At 36.4% G+C, this 20,782-nt stretch overlaps 4 protein-coding genes across 4 annotated transcripts in view; 1 reads left to right on the top strand and 3 right to left on the bottom strand.

Moving 5' to 3' along the window:
- LOC135691071 (uncharacterized) overlaps positions 1 to 19,765 on the top strand; it is a 44,942-nt gene extending 25,177 nt beyond the window's left edge. Inside the window, exon 5 of the mRNA XM_065208821.2 lies at positions 1 to 19,765. This exon is cut by the window's left edge and continues 19,351 nt beyond it. The gene's annotated coding sequence lies outside the window, so the exon portion shown is untranslated.
- Positions 3,356 to 6,714, bottom strand: LOC135691068 (fibrinogen-like protein A). Its single transcript, XM_065208817.2, has 5 exons — positions 6,379 to 6,714; positions 6,011 to 6,143; positions 4,366 to 4,746; positions 3,847 to 4,099; positions 3,356 to 3,491 (listed from the first exon to the last, which is right to left on the bottom strand). The coding sequence occupies exons 1-5, from the start codon at positions 6,712 to 6,714 to the stop codon at positions 3,479 to 3,481; spliced, it is 1,116 nt and encodes a 371-aa protein (XP_065064889.1). The 3' UTR covers positions 3,356 to 3,478.
- LOC135690900 (fibrinogen-like protein A) lies at positions 12,186 to 15,741 on the bottom strand. The gene is made up of 5 exons (XM_089116087.1): positions 15,406 to 15,741; positions 15,060 to 15,192; positions 13,200 to 13,580; positions 12,677 to 12,929; positions 12,186 to 12,321 (listed from the first exon to the last, which is right to left on the bottom strand). The coding sequence occupies exons 1-5, from the start codon at positions 15,739 to 15,741 to the stop codon at positions 12,309 to 12,311; spliced, it is 1,116 nt and encodes a 371-aa protein (XP_088972213.1). The 3' UTR covers positions 12,186 to 12,308.
- On the bottom strand, positions 19,033 to 20,782 carry LOC148960323 (uncharacterized). The gene has a single exon (XM_089116082.1). The coding sequence runs from the start codon at positions 20,692 to 20,694 to the stop codon at positions 19,033 to 19,035; it is 1,662 nt and encodes a 553-aa protein (XP_088972208.1). The 5' UTR covers positions 20,695 to 20,782.

The following is a 20,782-nucleotide window of genomic DNA, read 5'->3' as shown; positions in this document are numbered from 1 at the left end:
GAGGTGCCTCAACACCTGCTAGCCTAATGACTTTGTTGCTCCTGCCTCCACGCTACAGTTACAAATCATTTACAAAAGATATGATTTATGATCAGGTATTGAACTTGTGCTTAAAACCGTAGACTTGTCCGAGAGATATCTGATAACATATTTTGGACAAATTGATTTTAAGAGATCTTGCTGCCATTCGTTTTGCGCAAATTGATGAGTTTGCAGATTGATGGCTCCTTCGGTATGACAAACTGTGCGTAGACATGGTAAAATGGATAAAGAATTTCTTAAGAAAAGACAGAAAAGTCTCTATTCCGGAATACTTTAATAATAAAATTTGAAACCAGTTTTAGCAAAACAGCCGGTTTAACTTTTCATTAAGTTTACAGAAGGTTCATACATGAGGGCATCAATCCTCAATAAATTCTGTATAGAGTTTTCAAAAAGTTCTCAAGATTTTTTGCTTCAATTAGTCATGGTTTTTTTAGAGTACAAAAATCCTGGTTGTAACGTACAAAAAGCATGATGCATAGGAGATTTTAGTTGAATCGCAAAGTAGAATAGCTTGCCAACAACAGGACGTTGAGAAAGTATTGTCCTTTATCATACATAGAGCAGTTCTCACTGTTAAGGGATAGTTTATGGCCCAAAGAAAAAGGACTATTATTCAAGAGAGACAACACAAGGAATATGCACATATTACGTCATCGAAAAACGGTATTATTTGAAATAGCCCCTTCTCCCTAAATTATTATTTTAACAAGCTTTAAGAAATAGCCATAATGACTGTTACCGTTTGTGAAAAACCCCCTCCCCAACCCATCTTTAATTATGTAATATGGGAACGTTACCATACTCAATGGCCAACACACCGATAATTTCATTCAGTTATAACTATTTTGATTGATTTGAAAGTGCACAGGGTAGTGCTCAATTAATTTTTCCAATGTGCGAGCCCTCTCAGTTATTCGATATCAGATACTCGAAATATTTCGCATTAGTCATAAGTCAAAAAATTAATATGGTTAGTCAAAAGTCATGGGTTTCACAAACAGTGTGCTAGTTAGCTAGTGAAAACCCCAACTACCCTCTCAACAGATATCGAATTAATTCAAGTATTGCGCACTTGCTTGAAAAAATTAAAAGCTAATGAGGGTTGGAAGTGAGAGTAGGCTTTCTGGCTGCTACCACATTAACTGCTGTCAATAATAAAAGTATGAACAATTTTTTGGCGCTACTAAATTTGAAAATGGCTTTGAAAAAATTTTAAACATACTAAAAGCTTTTTCATCTGAATCTCTTTAAAGTTAAAAACGTAAGAAAAAGGGTCGGAAAGAACAAGATGAAGAATAAATACCCATTTGTAGATCGAATTCTCCATCTTGTCTTTTGGACCTTTATTCTAACGTTATATGCTCTGAAAAGTTTCAGACAAAAAAGACTTAATAAAGGCTTTTTTCAAAGCAATTTTCAAGACAAAATATGTTTTTCTCGAGGTTTTCAAAAATCTTACAGAAACTGCTGATGAAAACATCGTCTTCAATGAATTTTCTAAACTTTTAATGGAAACGTACTTTAGATAGGAGGTCAATTTATGATTGTAATCAGTTGTAGTTTTATCAGAAGGTTAGTTGCCTTTTGAAGGTTTTCAAGTTTTTGAAAAAATAACCTAGGGGCAAACGGCGCACTGGGAAATTTCCCGGTGTCCCGGTGGGCCAGTCCGCTTCTGCTAATAGTAGACTTGAGATTTCAGAAGAGCAGTAATCCATGTGATTTGAAGAAACGATTCTCGCACGATACAAATCTTCAACTTTTTAACTCTAAGTTTCAGGGAAACTTTGTCTCCTCTCTAGAAACATCCCGCCAATGCTCTTCCGTGTTTAGCAGATGCTCAGTGTCTATAAGCATTGTTCTTAATACGATAAAACACTGTCTTTTTGGATCTTTCTTTTTGAAACGTGGATGAAGTGGTGTTGTTATCAAGTTAAAAGTGCCGAAGGGCGCGAAGGCACTTGTCTACTTGCATTGATGAAGCAAAGCACCATTTGAAGGGGGTTGCAGAGATACAGCACAAACAGATATGCAGACAAAATCAGAGCAGTGAATTAAAGAGATACCTATTTGTCAGAGCCATGTCAAGTACCGGAGGGCTCAATCTGTTGGTCAAACGTATATCATGTGCTCCGGGGGTAAACTATGCCTAATTTTGGACGGGGATGTGCCATTTGGTTAAAATTTCGGACCCATAATTCAGCAAATGTCTGAAAAATATGACCTAAAATTCCGCAAACATAATGAAAACTATAACCATTATTTTGCAGAGCAAATAAATCTTTTAAAGCACACAAAAAAACATCAATCAAACTTTGCATGTCCTATCCTAAAATCTCAATATTACACACATTTCATACTTTTATTTCTAAATGGACGTTCATTTTGTTAAAACTAAATCTCCCTCCTAATAATTTTGCAATACTTCCCAAAAATGGCACCCATAATTTTGCATGTTTCTTCAAATGGTACCCATAGTTCCGCACAAATTTCAAAGACTGATACCAATAATTCCGCACTTTTCAGAAAAAAGGTACCCCTAAATAATGGCACGTCCCCGTACCTCAAAACATGTTAAGGTACCCCCCCCTCCAATATCATGCGAGTTCCGAAAAACTCTGAGAAAGGGTGGTCTGAAAGCTAAAATCTTGGGACATAGAATCTTAAAAATAGGGTTGCTATTTTACTCAGTCAGAGAAAACACATAAAGGAGAAGAATTTACAGCTATAATGTTACTGATAATTTTGGTAAATCAATGGCTATTGAAGTACCACGAATTTTGCAGTAGCATTTAGTTAAGTCTATTGTTCTAAACCTAGATAAGAATATTAAGCCTTTGTTTAAGTCTTTGTTAGTTTGTACTCATTACAAAGTATTATTTTGAATTTGACACAACTTTTCCATTTCTTATAAAACAAGAACCATAAGGAATTATTGTTAAAATCAAATTTAGTGAATTCTGCTCTCTAATTTTCCTTTAGACATAAGTTTGAAAAAAGAATGGCTCGTACATGACATGGTTTCAAAAATACTTGATCAAGCTTGAAAATTCCCAGTGAAAAGGGTAACAAAATCTTGGGAAAGTCAGAGAAAAGGGTAACCTTTATGTAAACCAGAATCAGAGATTAGGGTCCAGTTTCTACTTTCGGGAACACACATGATATTCATTGGATCAACTGACTGAGCCTGCCGGGTTTCAAGTGACATTTTATCATATCTACATTCACATCATTTTGTCCAAATAAACGTGTTTAGAAATTTTTTACACCAGCTTTGATGCTGGCAACAGCAACAACAAGTTTACAATAAAAGGTGCAAAATCATTTTACAAGCAATTTGTGTTAAAGTTTATCTAAAAATCCTCTTGTCATCAGCCAAAAAATCACCGCACCAAGACAATTCTGTATAATCCTCCATTTTGTGGATTCTTTTGTTTTATCGAGATCCTCTGCAACAAGAGGATGGAAAATATTCAATCCAGAAATGTAGAAATATTTAAGAAAAAGATAACAGGTAAACGAAATAAAAATAGTATGGTTGTTTCTATCATCATGATTAAGGAAAATCCATATTTTCAAATATATTTGACTCGATCAACTACCAGATGATTTATAAACAAAGTTTCATCTTTTAAATTTGTATTTGACAAGATTCATGTCATATAGATTGCCTTCTTACAGGCTGCAAGCTCTATCATATACTTCTTTAATTGCTCGTTTATTATCATACGCAGTCTATCCTATGAAACATCATTTGAGAAAAACAAGAAACCAAATGTATTTTAACGATCTCCTTGCTTTTACCTGTGATATTTCAGCTTCATTTCTGAAAATATTATGTTGCCATGACTTCCATAAATTCCAAGCCAACTCATGTATGCTGGACTTGTTGTGCTTGTTGTTGGGAAGAGTCCATTTAAATTCACATGGTGACATACATTGTACCACCATGCTCCATTCCAGCGGTTGGCACAATTCCCATCACTGTTATCATTGTCTCGATCGTATGTTGTGAATTTCATGCCATCATGAATCGCCATGGAGTCACCGGCATTACCTATAGAAAAAATATCATTACGATAGTTCGGCAGCAGGGGTGAAATCTTTACCCCAGAAAGACTCGTGCCTTCTATTTGCTAAATGATGCCAAATAAAAATGATATGCATTTGTCATAGGAACGTAATTAGAGGTTTCTGCCTGGCAATGAACCGAAATTGAAATGACAACTTCTTTAGCATGTTATTTAAAAAAAAATTAATGAGTATGCATCAACCATTATAAATAATAATCAGTAAGGCAAAAGGTAGGGAGATTTCGATTACCTGAGTATCCACGTGAAAGCAGTTTGTAAGCAGATGCTTCGTCACCAACTTCAAATGAAGAATACTCTGCATAATACTGAGAGGTTGGACTGTTGCGGTGTTTCATGTCGACCCGTAGAATAGCCCCTCTCCCTGGAGCAGCCAGTCTGTGCAATGTATCAAGTCCAATCCAAAAATTTCCACTCGTATCCCCAAATCCATTTTTGTATGACGTCCAGTTTCGATAAAAGTCGACACTGGCGTCTATTCTTCTTTGAAAGACGATCCAATCTTGACTGCCATATACAAAGTCACAAAAGACGTTGGCTTTCCAATTGTGATCCGGTTTAATTTCGTAGACTCCGCTAACCGTTTTTCCAGACTTTCTCACGTCTCCACAATCTAGCAAGAAAAGATAGATGATAGATGACTAACTTAAAGCCTCTGTTTATGTTGTTTGCTTTAAATATGGACGCATAGATCCTAATGGTGCTCGTTTACCGATAACAAACTTATATAAACATCTAGATCCTGAGGTTGGAAGAATAAGTGCATAAACTTTTCTTCACATTATGATGTTGCCGGGCTTGTCGGTCGAAAAATCTAATATTTTGCACTCTAAAGCCAATTAAATTTTGCAGACTTCTATTACAAACCATTTGTTAATTGGAAAAACTTCCTGTTAAAAATCAATTAAAAAGAAATTTTTAAAGCGTTCTTGCAAACAGCATATTGTCATTTCAATCTCCGATGTCCGATCTAAAACAGAGAAAAACTGAAGCCCTGTTATTCGGAAAAGTGGTGGGAATATGAAAATGCACGGAGAATTTAATCGTAGTACGCAAAGATGGTCAAATCAGCATCACTTCAGCATACAGTATCTTAGTGTGCAACCAGACCCTTCACTAAACAGTGATTTTCATCAGGGGCGTCGCCAAAGGGGGTTGCAGGCGGGTGCGGCTTTAGTCAGTCGGCACATTGAAGATTTTTACCGGGAAAAAGAGGCAACAATTGTAACGTATTAAAATTTCTTTAGTAGTGGAAACTTCAAAGTATGTCATTCAAGATTGAACTTTAAAGCAGAAACGCATAAACGCAGGAAATAAGAGAATTTATCTTTTGACCAAACCCTCAATGAGTGAGACACCTTCTTTTTCTCGGCAAAAACTACTTTTTTACCATTCCAAAATTATTATTTCGCTCCAATCCTCACTATACAAAATAACCTGAACTAGAGCTTCGTCAGAAAGGCTTTATAGGCCATTTGCAAGGATTAACACGTTGACAGACCAAAGAATATCTCGTTTCTGAACATTGTATATGTGATCAATTTGATTACAAAGAAGCATCATGAAACACAGCAACATCTGGAAAGCAAGCGATTCCATCTTTTCAGCTTATTCTGTTGCCATTATAATCGTAATCCTAGCATTTGCAATACAAAGCTGTTGTACTTTGCCCCAAATTTTACTGGAACTTTAAGACAACGATTTATTTAACCAAAAATGAAGGTTTTAAAATTGAAAATCAGAATGGTATGACCAAGATGAATTGTTTTTTCAGAATGATGATGGTTTTTTCTTCATAGAAGTTAAGCCATTTTTATAAAATTAGGAGTTTAGTACATTTTGCAATCGTCGTTAAACGGTGAATTTTAACTAGGTACCTTGTTTCAACTTCTCACAATGTGTTCCGTAATAAAGTGGGGCGCATATGCACTTGTACCCCTTTTCATCACATATATCTTTGCACTTCGCACCATTTTCGCAAGGAGATTTAATCTCACAAACAGGTCCATTCTAGGATAAAAAGGTAGAGAACATGTAGCTTATTAATGAAATTATTGAAAAAACACGATAAGGAATTTATAGAAATCTTAAAAATTTGAGGACATAAACTTTGCTATGCCATGCATCTTTATTCGCCATGTTTCCGTTGAAAATATTTATAATATAGCATAGCTATTAGACCATTTTGAATTTTGAATTTATTTAAAAGAAAACTTTTAAATGTCTGTACTACGACTGCACTCACATTTATTTTCCCATCGTCTGTTGTCATGTACACCTGGCCCTCCCTTTCCGTCAACAGCGCAACGCTCTCGTTGAACCTTCTTTCCAGTAGCTCACAAGTCATCGTCCCACGATTGTAATTCAAAGAGAGACACTTAGGCCAAGAAAGACATTCGAGGGTGCACTGTCGCACTGTCCTTGAAGAAATTGTTTTCATGACTGTCCCTGTGTCAGCAGTATTGTTCAGGATAATGCTGAAGTCAGCGTAGAATTTGCACGGAAGTCTTAATAAGCAAAGACATCTGCTGGTCATCAGTAAGACAAATAGAGTTTGGCATGGTGTAAAGGCCTCTTTCATTTTGAATTTCTGAATTTGAAGTTCACTACTTGATTCAGAATTAATTTGAAACTCTTCTTTAGTATGTAGCAGAAAATTACCAAATGTCTTGTTTGCTTTTCTAATATCAATTAAATATTAAATAATTGATGAGGCATTGATATGATAATCTAACCACCAATTGGTGCTCTCTCTATTTTCACAATGGCCCACAGGATATTAACAATTTTAACCAATTTTGTTTACATTTTTAAAAAGCAAGCCTAGCAACTCTATTGTTCTTTTGACAACAATGACAAAGATGCATTATGTCGAATAATGCTATGCGGTTTAAGGTCTTATTGCTAACGACCAATGCATGAATTTCAAAAAGTTCCTCCAAACTGTATGATGTGTTCAATATTACTTTTGCAAGTATATATTCAATCAGAAAGCCTTAGATTATGATCTTTCAAAACTAACTAACTAATTGTGGGGAAAACTAAAACCATAGATCGTGAGTGATAACGGTAAAATACAAGATTGATGTGGAGGATGCTCGAAGGGCTGATGAAAAGTTGCAAATTTACGTGTGTTAAGTGATTAAGAAGTAAGAGAGTGTCTAATGAGAAAGCTAATGTTAGGTTAGGTTAGTTCAAATATGTCAAGGAAAAAAAACGAGCAAAGTGTTGCTTAGTAATTTTTTATATATGACTTTGTTGGTAGCAACTACGAAAAGCTTGAGCAACACTAGTAGAGGCGAGACGATGAGGTCGCTACGAAGCACAAGATGTGTTGCTTAGGAGAAGATGTTCTTCTTTTTTTATATTCTTGTTGCCAGAGCCTCAGTAAAAGAGTGGGTCAATGAATGTGTGGATATTTTGACTACCACTGCTCGACCATCCCTTTCACTGAGGCTCTTGTAGTCGGGGTACAATTTTTCGCAATATAGCTTATCCTCCTTTTAGCTTAATTTTTGTTTGCTTATAGGCCGCGGTCACACTGTACTTTTCCAAGCATCCTTTTTGCTAATCCGTATTTGTTCTTACATCATGCGACCGGTCACACATGATTTTTTATAAGGATGCTTTAGTACCCTCAAGGAATTAATAGGTCAAGAAAATAACATGCACATTTATAACACGCAGAGTATATTTCCCGCCAAAATTTCACTATTTTTGCTTCTTGGTTCGCGCCAATTTAAAATTTCTTTATTCGTTATCATGATGGAGCTACAATCGTCTATCTTGTTTCTTGTAAATTCGAAAGTTTTTTCTTGGCCTGGTTGACAGTTTTTTTAGGTCCATTTTTATTAACATTATTTATAATTTTTGTCCATGCCTGCCGATTGCGACTGCTTTCCAGCTCCGGGACATTTTCTTTCCACTTTTTAATCAGGCTTCTTGCTTGAATCTCGGACCAGCGACAATTGTTTTCCCCTTTTTTCTTTTCATCTTAGTTTGCAACTTCATTCCCTGGATTCAAGTTCATACGCGCATTCTGGTAGCGTTCAAATTCAATTTTCTGCAAATATATTTGGTACTGAAACGGATTTTGCTGAGAATTGCCTCCAGATCCGGAAGGGTACGACATGATTGTTTTGTAAATTTTGCTTGTTGAATTTTCAGTGAAAAATTTATAAATGAAAAGAATTGTACGCGTGCGCTTTATTTTATTGCAACCGCCATAGGACACACATGTCAAGGACACGCACATCAGTAATCCTTTATGGAAACAGAACATCATGATTTTGTTCATTTAGAACGCATAACAAGTATTTAGCATGGTTTTGGGAAGGTACAGAGCATCCTAAAGAATTAAGGGGATTTCCTTTGAAAATGCAAAATTCCGACCGAATTCCAGAAATGTTTAGCAAGGCCATTAGTACAACACCTTTTAAGAAAGCATGCTTAAAAGCATAGTGTGACCGCGGCCATACAGCTCCTCCAGTCAAGATTCTCGCTAGTTTTGATTCCAAGATATCTTATTTCCTCGATTTAGACCCGTGTTATTTTCTCATTGTTAAAATGAAGTTCCAGCATGTTGCTATTTATTTTGTACAGCTTTCATCGATGACCGATAATTATGTGTTTGCTTATAGATGTTGCTAACTTGCATCCAATTTTAAATGTCTTCAAGCACATTACTGAGACCTGAAGCCTTCAAGCACATTACTGAGACCTGAAGCCTTCAAGCACATTACTGAGACCTGAAGCCTTCAAGCACATAACTGAGTATGACGATAATGCTGGTTTTTGGAAGCTGTCAAAATTTTGCATAAAGCTGTCGTTTCCAAACCTGCATGATTTTCATTATTGTTAAGCCACGCACGCACTAGCGATTCATTGTCACCATTGACGATTTTAGTCGCTGGCGACTAAATGATTTTATCCGCACGCTATTAATTTTACTGGCACTGCAGTGGTGGATCCAGACTATCGCCATTACCGCTCGAGCGGTAGTCAGATTATTCAAAAATTATAGAAACAAGGATCATTTTCATGTTTATTATACTTCTTTAACTAAACCATATTCAATTATTGAAAATATTCGATCGCGCTGCAAACCAAGCCTTTCTTCCTAGGAACATGCCTGAAATTTCCACAGAGACAGAAATATTTTTTAATCCTTATCGCTATGGAAACACATGTTTGCAAATAGAAGGCTAGCATGGGGGGATGATGAAATCATGGCTTGCTAGCTAGGGGGGGTTGAGTCGGTGTAGAGCGGATTCGAGCTGCACTGAGCGGTAGTCAGCCTGCCTAAACCAATCAAATCGTCAGAAATCACTGCCAACCTGGGGGGATGCATACAAATTTTGTTGACAACCAATGAACAACCGAGTTGACTACCGCTCAGATGGGGAGTTGAGTAGTACTGCCGCTCAACACGGCTCAAACGATACAGAAAGATGGGGGGATGCCTACATATTCTGCAAGTGAGCAAACTGTAACTTCAAAGCCGATGTGACCCATTATTCTGTACAATACACAACTATTCGTAGGAATATATTTTAAAAGAATATTAAATTAAAATTCCCCAAAAGTATGATTCTTTGTTTAACAAAAGTTGCTCTCAATAATTGCAAATTTTATCTAGCTTTTTATACTTATAATTTCCAACAGGTCTGATTTTCATAAGTAATTGTCCGACTAAATGCGAGTTTTAGGCGACACTTCAAAATTCTGCCAAATGTATCTTTTTTCTAATTCTATGGTGCTCCTCGTCTAAATGCTGTAAATTTTTTTAGAATATCCATCCTCAGAATATTGAATTAGATTATTTATTTCTTCTCAAGCTTGTTGTAAGGATACATAATTTCAGTAAAGCACCACTTGTCTCTTGAAAATGGTCTACATAAGAAATTATAGAAAGCAATAATCATTTTAGAAAAACGGGTGTGACCAGGAATTGGGTGTGGTCTAAAGGGTGTGGTCGACCCTCTATCTCATTTCGGCGGTAGTCAGCTTTTTGGCTGGATCCGCCACTGCACTGGCCTATTATTTTGGTCTCGATTTCATAACGAGCATCAATTGAATAACGACCACGGATCTATAAGATAGATTTAACTTTAGTCTTTTGTCTAGATCAATGATAACGACGGAAATTCACTATTACGTTTTTGCACATGGGCATAGATTTTCTAAGGCATAGGTGTGGGAGAACGCTCATGTGCTCAGGAATAACGGAATAACACATTAAATCTAAAATGCTGACTGACCATGCATCCAAAAGCCTATGCTCTGATGGTAAACTCTAGTCTAGCCCGGTAACTTCCACATATACTGCTCCGGAATGCCATTTTCTGGGGTGTCATTTTCAGGTAGAAAATATATTTCGGGGAATATCGTCTGGCAATACCAAACATGATCTGTAATTTTTTTGCCATATTAATCGAGTAGTTTGGAGACACAATGATGTTAATAGCTTATACATGTTGTCGATACATAACTCATAAGTGTGATCAGACAGCCAAATTCAAACAGTGTTTTACTACTTTCTAATTGTGCTTTAAAATTTTATAAGTAGAATTATTTTCATCTCATTTTCATCTTATTAATATTAGCAACTGCTTGAGGTAAAATGGTAGGTATCCTCAAAGGAGACAAATAAACCCTTTACGTTAATACCTATATAATAAATGTTTTGTTAAAACCTGACATGCGATATGATAAATACAGTGTAAGAAGTTGTCGTTTGTCTTTGCTAATTGAATTGTGAATTGCTGACAATTCAACAAGTGAGTTATAATGAAATGTAATTATCATGTTCAAAAAATGAAAGTCAAAAGGGAAGGAATGAATATGCTGAGAATCAATACAAAGACACATGGACATTGCTGTGGGATAAAAAGCTTTTCAGAAATGAGTAAAACTCCTAAAACTTTGCGCAGAAGAAGTATCCAAATCAGGTTCCCAATTTTCTTGTGTAGTTATCAGCTTCGAAGAAATTCTCCCCAATTCAGAATAGGGAATGGCAGCATCGACTTTTCATGCAGCTCGAATAGGCCCTATAATAGGGAAATTGTATAAAGACAACAGGCCTGAATTGGCCTTAATCCGCCATAATTGATAGGCTTTAAAATGTTGATTTTTACCTGCTGATAGAGTTTAAATTAAACAATTTTTTCGTGGTACAAAACTTTAAAGTGGCAATGTTTGTTTTTTCAAAGCCATCTTAGAGTCTAATTTATAATTATTGAAAAATAAAACGATGTATTATCACTTAAAACCAATGCTTGTGGACTGTATAGAATTTTGCAGGAGAAAAATGCTTGTAAATATGGGCCACACTTGGAAACAGCCAAGTAAAAGCAAAAGAGAGTGGTAGATTTCCTTCGTAGCAGTTGTCACAACGTATTCGTGAACTAAAGTATAATTTTGAATGTTGCCTGTCTAGACTATTCACGTTTTTTGTTTGTCTATAGCCGATACATTACTTAAAAGGACGTTACCAGTCGACATGAAAATTCAAGAAATGGCTTTCGCACTATGTTCGTCTCAATAAAAGCCAATTGACACAATTCTTCAACTGATGAAAGTCTTTTCCTATTTATTATACCCACTCGTTGATCGAATTAGGCCAATCAGAAACGCGAGCACATGATTGTTGTGGTTGCCCAATCAGTACCGCTTGCCTATTGAGTCTGTTACAAATGGAGTCCTAAGATTAAAACGAACCCCTTCTGTCTACACAATAGCAATTTTTTTGTTCATCTTCAGATAGATTCCACAACTGCTAAATGGAACGACGATCGGGCTTTATAAAATTCCGAAATATGTAACATTATAGTTTTTTTGCGCACTCTGGGATTTGCAGTAAATGCTGCCTGATAGCAGGATCGCATTTTTTAGTTGCAGTTTTAGATCTGCTACAACTAAAACTACATCTAAATCTACCTCTAAAACAAAAAGTAAAACATGCGATTTTGCTATCGACCAGCATTTCCAGCAATATAATTCTTTGGCTTTGGCAACAAACATTAAAACAGCAACTATGACATTACTCTGGAAGGTGCAAGATCACTTTAAAAGCAATGTTCGTTAACTAAAGTCTCTCTTAATCAACCTTTTCAGCATCGAAAAGATCACCAAATGAAGTCTAGATAATCCTCCAAATTTTTAGATTCCTTTGTCTTATCGAGATCCCCTGCAACAAGAGGACGGAAAATATTCAATCCAGAAATGTAGAAATGTTTTAGAAAAAGATAACAGGTAAACAAAATAAAAATAGTATGGTTGTTTCTATTATCATGATTAAGGAAAATCCATATTTTCAAATATATTTGACTCGATCAACTACCAGATGATTTGTAAACAAAGTTTCATCCTTTAAATTTGTATTTGACAAGATTCATGTCATATAGATTGCCTTCATACAGGCTGTAAGCTCTATCATATACTTCTTTAATTGCTCGTTTATTATCATACGCAGTCTATCCTATGAAACTTCATTTGAGAGGAACAAGAAATCAAATGTATTTTAACGATCTCCTTGCTTTTACCTGTGATATTTCAGCTTCATTTCTGAAAATATTATGTTGCCATGACTTCCATAAATTCCATGCCAACCCATGTATGTTGGACTTGTTGTGCTTGTTGTTGGGAAGAGTCCATTTAAATTTGCCTCATGACATGCTTTGTACCACCAGCCTCCTTTATAGGTGTTGGCACAATTCCCACTATATTTATCGTTGTCTTGATCGTATGTTGTGAATTTCATGCCATCATGAAACGCAATGGAATCACCGGCATTACCTATAGAAAAAATATATCACCACGATAGTTAGGCAGCAGGGGTGAAATCTTTACCCCAGAAAGACTCGTGCCTTCTATTTGCTAAATGTTGCCCAATAAAGTGGATATGCATTTGCCTTGGGAACCCAATTAGAGAAGTTTCTGCCTCGGAATGAACCGAAATTTAAATGACAACTTCTTTAGCATGTTATTTAAAAAGAAATAGATGAGTATGCATCAACCATTGTAAATAATAATCAGTTAGGCAAAAGGTAGGGAGATTTCGATTACCTGAGTATCCATGTGAAAGCAGTTTGTAACCAGATGCTTCGTCACCAACTTCAAATGAAGAATACTCTGCATAATACTGAGTTGTTGGACTGTTGCGGTGTTTCATGTCGATCCGTAGAATAGCCCCTCTCCCTGGAGCAGCCAGTCTGTGCAATGTATCAAGTCCAATCCAAAAATTTCCACTCGTATCCCCAAATCCATTTTTGTATGACGCCCAGTTTCGATAAAAGTCGACACTGGCATCTATTCTTCTTTGAAAGACGATCCAATCTTGACTGCCATATACAAAGTCACAAAAGACGTTGGCTTTCCAATTGTGATCCGGTTTAATTTCGTAGACTCCGCTTACTGTTTCTCCAGACTTTTTCACATCTCCACAATCTAGCAAGGAAAGATTGATTTTGGATGACTCACTTGAAGCCTCTATTTATGTTGTTTGGTATAAATATTGATGCATAAATTTTAATGAGTGCTCGCTAATCGTTAAGGAAATTACAAACATCTAAACCCTGATAGGAATTGAGTGCAGAATTTTCCTGCCCATTTTTCATTATTCTACTAGTCATTATAAAATACGCAGGCGATACTGTTATCTGCGTAGCTGCTAGAGGGTTCAAAGAAGTAAATGAAAGGAATCAGATGCAATAAAAGAACTTTCCATCTAATTCAGTGGAAATAAATCGATCTCCGATGTCCGATCTAAAACAGAGAAAAACTGAAGCCCTGTTATTCGGAATAGTGGTGGGAATACGAAAATACACGGAGAATTTAATCGTAGTACGCAAAGATGGTCAAATCAGCATCACTTCAACATACAGTATCTTAGTGTGCAACCAGACCCTTCACTAAACAGTGATTTTCATCATCGGCGTCGCCAAAGGGGGTTGCAGGCGGGTGCAGTTTTTTTCGTCGGTACATTGAAGATGTTTGCCTGGCAAAATTTGCCTATCCATAATGACCGTTCAAGTTCTGTATCCAGACCAAAACCCCGCATAAAAGTGGTCAAATTTTCGAATTTTTTTTATTTATGCTCATAACAATTTACAATAAACACAAGATACAAAACGATACCACGGGAAGCATGGAAGTGCATCACAACCCTGTGGCCATTAACAGTTAACTACAAGTCTGTCTCAAAATAGAGGCAGAATGATGCATGTTGAGGATTAAGATGTTGGGTTCTGCAGGAAAAGCACTCAGTTGTGTTATGTATCATTTATTTCAATATTAGCACAGACTGCAGACACAAACAAAACATAACGATATCAGAATTGCAAAGAACTTAATAATGATCCACTAAAGGGGTAGGACAAAAGCAGAATTTTCAAAAATGCTACGGTGTGTGGATGTATTTTAGCGTAGTCTTGGTAATATCGTCGTTAATATCATTTGGTAACCATCTCTTTACAAAATAACTTGAACTAGAGCTTTGTTAGAATGCTTTGCTTGATAGGCCATTTGCAAGCAATATTGCCTTGACAGTCCAGAGAATATCTCGTTTCTGAGCATCGTATATGTGATCGATTTCATTACAAAGAAGCATCATAAAACACAGCAACGTAAGGAAAGCAAGCGATTCCCTCTTTTCAGCTTATTCTGTTGCCATTATAATCGTAATACTAGCATTTGCAATACAAAGCTGCTGTACTTTGCCCCAAATTTTACTGGAACTTTAAGACAACGATTTATTTAACCAAAAATGAAGGTTTTAAAATTGAAAATCAGAATGGTATGACCAAGATGAATTGTTTTTTCCGAATGATGATGGTTTTTTCTTCATAGAAGTTAAGCCATTTTTACAAAATTGTCAGTTTAGTACATTTTGAAATCGTCTTCAAACGGTGAATAATAACTAGTTACCTTGTTTCAACTTGTCACAATGTGTTCCGTAGTAAAGTGGGGCGCAGATGCACTTGTACCCCTTTTCATCACATGTATCTTTGCACTTCGCACCATTTTCGCAAGGAGATTTAATCTCACAAACAGGTCCATCCTAGGATAAAAAGGTAGATTTTCATAGCTTATCGAAAAAATAGAACAAATACGACAAGAAATCTGAGAAATTAAAGACCAGGGATATACAATGCTTGGTTAAATTGAATAATGTCCCTGTTTGAATATTTGACATGTGGAATAGCTATTTTTTTTGTGGCTTAGCTTTTTTCAAAACAAAACTTTAAAATGTCTGTACTACGAATGCACTCACATTTATTTTTGCATCGTTTGTTGTCATGTACACCTGGCCCTCCCTTTGCGTCAACAATGGAACGCTCTCGTTGAACCTTCTTTCCAGTAGCTCACAATTCATCGTCCCGCGATTGTAATTCAAAGAGAGACACTTAGGCCAAGAAAGACATTCGAGGGGGCACTGTCGCACTGTCCTTGAAGAAATTGTTTTCATGACTGTCCCTGTGTCAGCAGTATTGTTCAGGATAATGCTGAAGTCAGCGTAGAATTTGCACGGAAGTCTTAAGAAGCAAAGACATCTGCTGGTCATCAGTAAGACAAATAGAGTTTGGCATGTTGTAAAGACCTCTTTCATGTTGAATTTCTGAATTTGAAGTTCACTATTTGATATTGAATTGATTTGAAACTCCTCGTTTTACTGTTGCCGATATTTACCAAATGCCACGTTTGCTAGTGTAATATAAATTCAACATTTAATAATTGATTAGACAATGAAATGATAATCTAGCCTACTTCTTACGCCATAATCTGCTAGATATCAATTTTGTTTATAGTTTTAAAAGGCGAGCCTAGCAACTCTGTTGCTCCTGTAACAACAATGACAAAGTTGCATTACAGTGAATAATATCATACGGTTTAATAAGGTCTAATAAGGCCAGGGACCAATGCGTGAATAACAAAATGTTTTTCCAATCTGTATGATCTCTCAAAATCAGCGGCGGTTTTAGAGAATGCTGGGCCTAGGGCCGAAAACATGTGCGGGGCCATAGGTTTTTCAAACTTGAATGTTTTCTTGGATGTGGTCGCTGTTCAGCATCATGTGTGCTGCGAGGCAAACTGCAAAGCAGTGTAGAGTGACAAAGTGATGCTATTAAAAAATTCAGTTTTATATTTTGGAATTCTGACCCCATAACGTGAAATATCACTACAAATGCCTCTAAGATTTTGAACCAGGCAAAAACATCAGTAACTAATAGAAAAGCTTATTTCTTTCATTGGCCATATCTCAGTCCATTTTGAACAGATTCAACTGATTTTGCAAACGTTAAGTCTTTTGTGAATATGTAGGAATTGGTATTCCTCAGGGCTCGTCTTAGGAGCCTTTACTTTTCATCGTATTTTGGAAATTCATTTGAAAAGTACAATTCTAAAAATAGACGTTATAATGAAACGAATATAAACATAGCCTTTGAAAACCGGCATTACCTTCTTAAAGACCTCCGAAATTGGCTTGAAAATATATCCGATGGGTGCGAATCGCCTTCAAGAACATCTCATTTCATTTAATATTCTTTATATACAAACGAACCCTTCGTCAATAAAGTAAAATTTTTATAAATAGAAATATATTAATGATAGGAAACCTTTCAAAATCAATTGGCTGTTCTTCCTGGGAAATGTATTTTGGCTTTGTAGATGTGTTTTAAGTCGTTTTTGGAAACGATCTAGGGTCTGCAGTTCGCGAATTTTAGCACGAGTATCAATTCTTTGGGTGTTGTATAGTGAAAGATATCGTTAGAAATTCTGTCCTTAATCTAGGGGTCCAACGATCTTAACATTGCTTTGTGATATACGTCGATTGCAAGGATCTTGGTTCGTATTTGTCCCATAAGCTTTCAGAAAATTTTTCTAAATATTATCAATATTTTAATTTAATTTAATTTCAATCTAAATAATATTCAATATATCCTATTGAAAAAGATTTTCTAAATTGAATTCTTAATTCTTGCGTTCTTAATTATTGATTAGGAGCTTTTTTGTTGGTGTTGAGGAAAAACTAGTTCTTTTCTCGATAAACTCTTGCATACTACATTGGCGTAGGAGGTGACTCACCATAAATGTTTTATAGACCTGCTGTCGTTTTATTTTAGATACGTGGAAATTGCTCGCCGCAAATTAGTTTTGCGTCTACCGAAATACCAGAAACTTCTTCTCTTGAAATCTAATTCTTACCATTCAAAGTGCAAATCTGTTGTCTTTTACTCCAGATCTTCCCTTGATTCTATAAGTACATATTTCTTTTACCAATATGTTATGATAGACTTTGTCAAAAGCCTTTTTGAGATTTAGAAATATAGTAAGATTGACGTAGCTACTGTCTATGCTTTCGTGTCAGAAGTCTATGCTGCATTTAGTGATGTGTAGTGGAGTATAACTTTCGAAAAGCTTTCCCATTCTTAAGACTTCTGTTTTATACCATAATTCATCGTTTTCTGGCGTGATGTTCTTTAAGCAAATTTGGTCTGGTCTCCGTTCAATGTTTTTATCTAGGCTTAGCCCAACAGATAATAAGTGGCAATTTAAGGCTGCAAGAATCTCATTTTTTGCCAAATGTTTGTCGTTAATTTTAATGCTGAGAAACGGTGTAGATTTGACTTCTTAGTCCAATACTGCTCCCATTGATTTCCACATTTTCTCTGGATCCCAAGTATTTTTCTATCACATTTCTTTAATAATCCCGGACAGACTTCCTATTTTCTCTTGCTGCCTTATTTCACTGTATTGCATAAGCTAACTCTATTGCAGGAATCTTAATAGCTATTTTGTCAGTCTGTCCCTGGCTCCCCTCGATTTTCTAAAGTGGGATGGCAGATAACACGTTTATTGCAGTTTAATTTGGGATGCTCTCTCCATAATAAAACTAACCAAGTTAAACCAATTGCGCACAAGGGAGAAGTCATTTATTCTGGTTTGTCAAAGAGGTCATGACATACAAATTTTACACGATCTATGTCGGGACAAACCTTCCTGATAAATTCACTAAACGTCCCCAAATTTCTACGTTCAGCACAAGAACCCCTTAACTACTCTTATTACGAAAGTTGAACTAGAATTGCCAAAAAACTGTTCCTTCTCTATTGTACAAAACTGGAAAGTTCCCTGGAAAACGCCATAGAAGATCATTCTTTCGTTCAAATTAAGGATTCATCAAGCATACTTCATTGTTAAAAACATTCGGTAACATCAAAGTAGATGATGTATTTCACGAAAAATCTGTTTTTTCCAGAGCAGGTTCACATCTTATCTGACCAATAGGGATTCCGCAGGGCTCGTGTTTGAGACTCTTGTTTTTCATAATACGAAAAAATGATTCAAAAAACTGTTTAAGAAGCATAATACCAAGTATATATGCTTATGATGTATCTTTAACACCTGAATCAGTAGACCCGCACAAACTCAAAACAAATTAAGAACATGTGCTTGAATACATTTCGATTGAGGACGACTAATAAGCGCAGTTTGAACGCACCAACAGGTGAATGTATAGGTAAAGGTGGCAGGAGACCGCTAAGACCGCACTACATAGCAATGTTATGCAATGCAATGTTAATTTAAGATATGATTGCCTAACCTTGGGAAAATGAATAAGAGAAAGTTTTTTAACGACCCTCCATCCTTGATTCAAAGAGCATGTGCTCATTTTTTACAACACACTTTCAAAATGGCTTTGAAAAAAGCAAACATTTTACAACATACTTAAAGCTTTTTCGTCTGACACTCCTCAGAGCATAAAACGTCAGAATAGGTTCCGAAAAACATGTTTGAAAAATATATACCCAGTTGTGGATCGAAATAGGCCAATCAGAAAAACGCAAGCACAAGACCGGTATAGTTGACCAATCAGTGCCGCGAGCCTAAAGAAAAATTACCAATGGAGTCCAAGAGAGAAAACGAACTCCTTTTGTCTACACAATGGCGGCTTTTTCGTTTTTATGTAGATTGACTCCAAAACTGCTAGATGGAAGGACGACCGGGCTCTGCCAATTATCCGAAACATGTCGTCATTATAGAGTTTTGCACAATCTGGGTTGTCTAAAAGATGTTGACCAATGGCAGAATCACTTGTTTTAACAGTGTTTCTAGACCTACAAGATCGAGGAGGCTGTTCTCTTTGAGGGGCAGTTTTGTTTCGTATGTTGGAAGGAACATGCTGTTTTATCCTATCCCCCAATCTTTGGGTTGTGCGCCCTACGTAGCCAGAATCACACTGGCACGTAAATTCATAAATGACGGAACTTTTTTGTTTGGTAGGGACGCAATCCTTTTGAATGGATGGAAGGGCTCTCCTAGTGCTGTAAACAATCCGAGGATTGACAGCAAAGAAACAATTGGTTATGGCTTGCCTAATCTGACTCTCGAATCGCAAGGAAGTGTTACCAATCCATGGTAGTTTCAAATAAACTGGGCACTTTTGCGGACCAAACTTTTGAACAGCCGAAAAACTTGCGATCTTCTCCTTAGTATAAGATAAAATGACGTCTTCAGGATAGCCGTTGTCCAAGAAGATCGTTTTGAGTTTTTCCAGTTCAGCGTGCAGTTTAGATTTCGAGCAGATCATAAGTGCCCTATGTACTAATGTTTTGACAAGGTTGACTTTGCGTTGTTTTGGGCAAAATGAATTCGAGCGTATGTACTGACCGGTAAAAGTAGGCTTGCGATATACACTGGTAAGAAATCCAGTGTTAGACTTTTCGACCAAAACATCTAAAAATGGTAAGGAATCATTTTCTTCCTTTTCAAACGTAAACTGGAGGGCTGGGTGTAGGCTATTTAGGTGTTTTAGAAAAATATCACACTCAGCCTCTGTTTTGAAAATGGTATATGTGTCATCCACATACCGAAAATAGACACCTGGCTTTTGGTCGTAGTCGAACAAACGCTCTTCATGAAAGCCAACAAAGATATTGGCCAAGGCAGGTCCCAGAGGGCTACCCATAGCGACACCATCCTTTTGTTGGTACATTTCATTGTTAAAACTGAATTCAACTGAACGTGTTGCAGTTTCCATCAGTTCAATGAATACTTCCTCTGGGAATGGTGGGCTATTAAGCTCGCTCCGGTACAAAGCGTCGGCACATATTTTGATGGTCTCACTCAAAGGAACATTTGTGAAAAGACTACTAATGTCAAAAGAACACATGAAAGATGTTTCGTTTTCGATGTTCAAGTTTTGCATGAACTCAGCGAACGTAAAAGAATCCTTGATGCAATGTTTAGAATATTTTTGAAGAACAGGGTCCAAAACTTCAGAAAGCCACTTAGCCAGTTCGTGTTGTGCTGAGCCAATCATAGACAAGATAGGTCTAAGTGGGACGTTCGGCTTGTGTATTTTAGGGAGGCCATACATTTGTGGTAGTTGAGAGCCCGTGGGTCTTATCCTATCATAAATTTCTGTAGCCAACATTTTTGAGTTGACCAGTTCCAACAAACGTTTTTGGAGTTTCCGCTCTAGTTTGGCCGTTTTGTCATGTGTTTCGACATCACCCAATTTAGCAAATTTTTCTTTGTCGTGGAGAATTACCTCCATTTTATTGATGTAGTCCTTTTTGTTTAAAATTACCACTCCAGACCCTTTATCAGGTTTTGTAATAAAGATGTCATTATTAGCCCGTAGA

Source organism: Rhopilema esculentum, chromosome 4, assembly GCF_057945365.1.
Source record: "Rhopilema esculentum isolate cy_ngs chromosome 4, ASM5794536v1, whole genome shotgun sequence".
Classification (NCBI taxonomy): domain Eukaryota; kingdom Metazoa; phylum Cnidaria; class Scyphozoa; order Rhizostomeae; family Rhizostomatidae; genus Rhopilema; species Rhopilema esculentum.
Note: the sequence above shows the minus strand (reverse complement) of the source record. Positions and strands in the feature narration are given on the sequence as shown.